General features: G+C 63.8%; 1 protein-coding gene across 1 annotated transcript in view; it reads right to left on the bottom strand.

Annotated features, from left to right (window-relative positions):
* Positions 1 to 1,475, bottom strand: part of ZNF503 (zinc finger protein 503) — a 2,816-nt gene extending 1,341 nt beyond the window's left edge. Inside the window, exons 1-2 of the mRNA XM_077778486.1 lie at positions 698 to 1,475; positions 6 to 110 (exon numbers count right to left, since the gene is read on the bottom strand). Of these exons, the coding sequence (XP_077634612.1) occupies positions 6 to 110; positions 698 to 1,024 (432 nt within the window). The 5' untranslated portion in view covers positions 1,025 to 1,475. The remainder of the gene's footprint in view (positions 1 to 5; positions 111 to 697) is intronic.
* Between the last annotated feature and the right edge of the window lie 49 nt (positions 1,476 to 1,524).

Here is a 1,524-nt window from a genome sequence, read left to right as displayed (position 1 = left end):
CCCCCGTTGGAGGCGACAGAGGAGAGTTTGGAAGAGGGCGAGGGGTCGGGCTTCCCGATCTGCGAGCATGTTTGCGCCAACAGCGCCAGCGGGCTCTTCTTGGCATCAAGCTGCGGGGTCAGACGTGAGGTTGGGGGGTGGCACAAAGAGAAAGAAGGGGAAACCCTTTAGAATCCTGGCTTCTAGGGTTCAAACGCCCTTCCACAAACTGCCAGTTAAGATCCTCCCAGCCAGGCGCAATCCTAGGCTGCACCCCCACACCCCTCAGCAGACACNACCTCTCCCCCCCCACACCCCTATTTATTCAGAGTAAGGGCTCAGACAGTTGGCGCCTTAGAGGCTGTGTACAAATATCAGCTTTTGGGGACCCTTAAGACTGCGATTTTGGAACGGCATTTCGGACTTCCGCCTGTCTTCCAGACGGAAAGTGAGGGGGCCTGAGTCAGGGTAGAGGCTTTAATACCAAAGGGAGAAATAAGTTTTAGCTGCTTTGTCCCTTAGCATTCACACCCCATTCTACCTCTTCCCCCCTTTCTGCCCTAGTTTTAAGGTGCGGGAGCACTATGTGCTCTCCCCCATCCCGGAACTGAATCACTCTGACCCCCCTATCCCCACCCCCAGATCCCGAGAGAAAGAAATCCCGTGAAGCGGCAGCCAGGGTGGTGGTCTCAGCGCTATCCGGGGAGAGGGTCCTTACCTCGATGGGGCTGACGGGAGTGGAAGGCAGGGGCTGCAGGTACTCCGGGTGCAAAATGTGGCCAGTCCGTGCCGTCAGCATCTTCAGCACCTTGATGGGCAGGCGGTTAGCCTGGCGGAGAGGGTCAGAGGGGGGCACAGCGTGCACAAAAGGCTTGGTGCTGCCGGCCGGGGACGAGCCTTGGCCGGGGCCAGAGCTATTTCCAGAGAGCGCGCTGGTCCAGGCAGGGTCCGCACTGCCGCCGCCGCCGCCGCCGCCGCCGCCGCCGCCGCCGCCGCCGCTGTGCTTACTGCTTCTTAGGGCAGAAAGCGAGGGCGCTGTGCTCATGACCCACCCGCACGCATGGGAGCAGCGGGGGGCGGGCTCCGGGCTGCGCGCTCGCCCCGGGAGCAGAAGCAGGAGGAGGAGGAGCTGGCGCGGCGGCCACCGGCACCCAGCGCGCCTTCTCGGCGCCTGGAGCCAGAAGCGAATAATCCTGGGTGGCCCGCAGCAGTGCCGTGGCCGAGCGGGAGGAGCCGGCCGGACTGTGGGAGTGCCCGGTGGCTCGCCGTGTCCGCCTCGGGCTATGCCCCCGCGCTGCGCGCTCGCGACCCGGCGCTGGCGCTGCGCTTGGCGATGTGAGCCGCTGCCTGTCCAGCCGGGGCTCTGGCGAGGAAACTCACTTCAAAAGCAGCTGCACCGAGGGGGAGATTAAAGCCTTTGCCGCCTTCCAATCAAATGGGAGCCCGAGGTGATTGGAGGGTCAAGGGGATGTGACGCGTCCCGCGCCGCCGCCGCAGCCGCCAGGACTCTCAGCGCTGGTTTTAATGGGCAGCTCCTTCTTCACC

Source organism: Crocuta crocuta, unplaced genomic scaffold (assembly GCF_008692635.1).
Source record: "Crocuta crocuta isolate KB4526 unplaced genomic scaffold, BGI_CrCroc_1.0 scaffold167, whole genome shotgun sequence".
Lineage (NCBI taxonomy): Eukaryota > Metazoa > Chordata > Mammalia > Carnivora > Hyaenidae > Crocuta > Crocuta crocuta.
The sequence above is the reverse complement of the archived record's forward strand: the minus strand, read 5'-3'. Positions and strand labels throughout refer to the sequence as shown.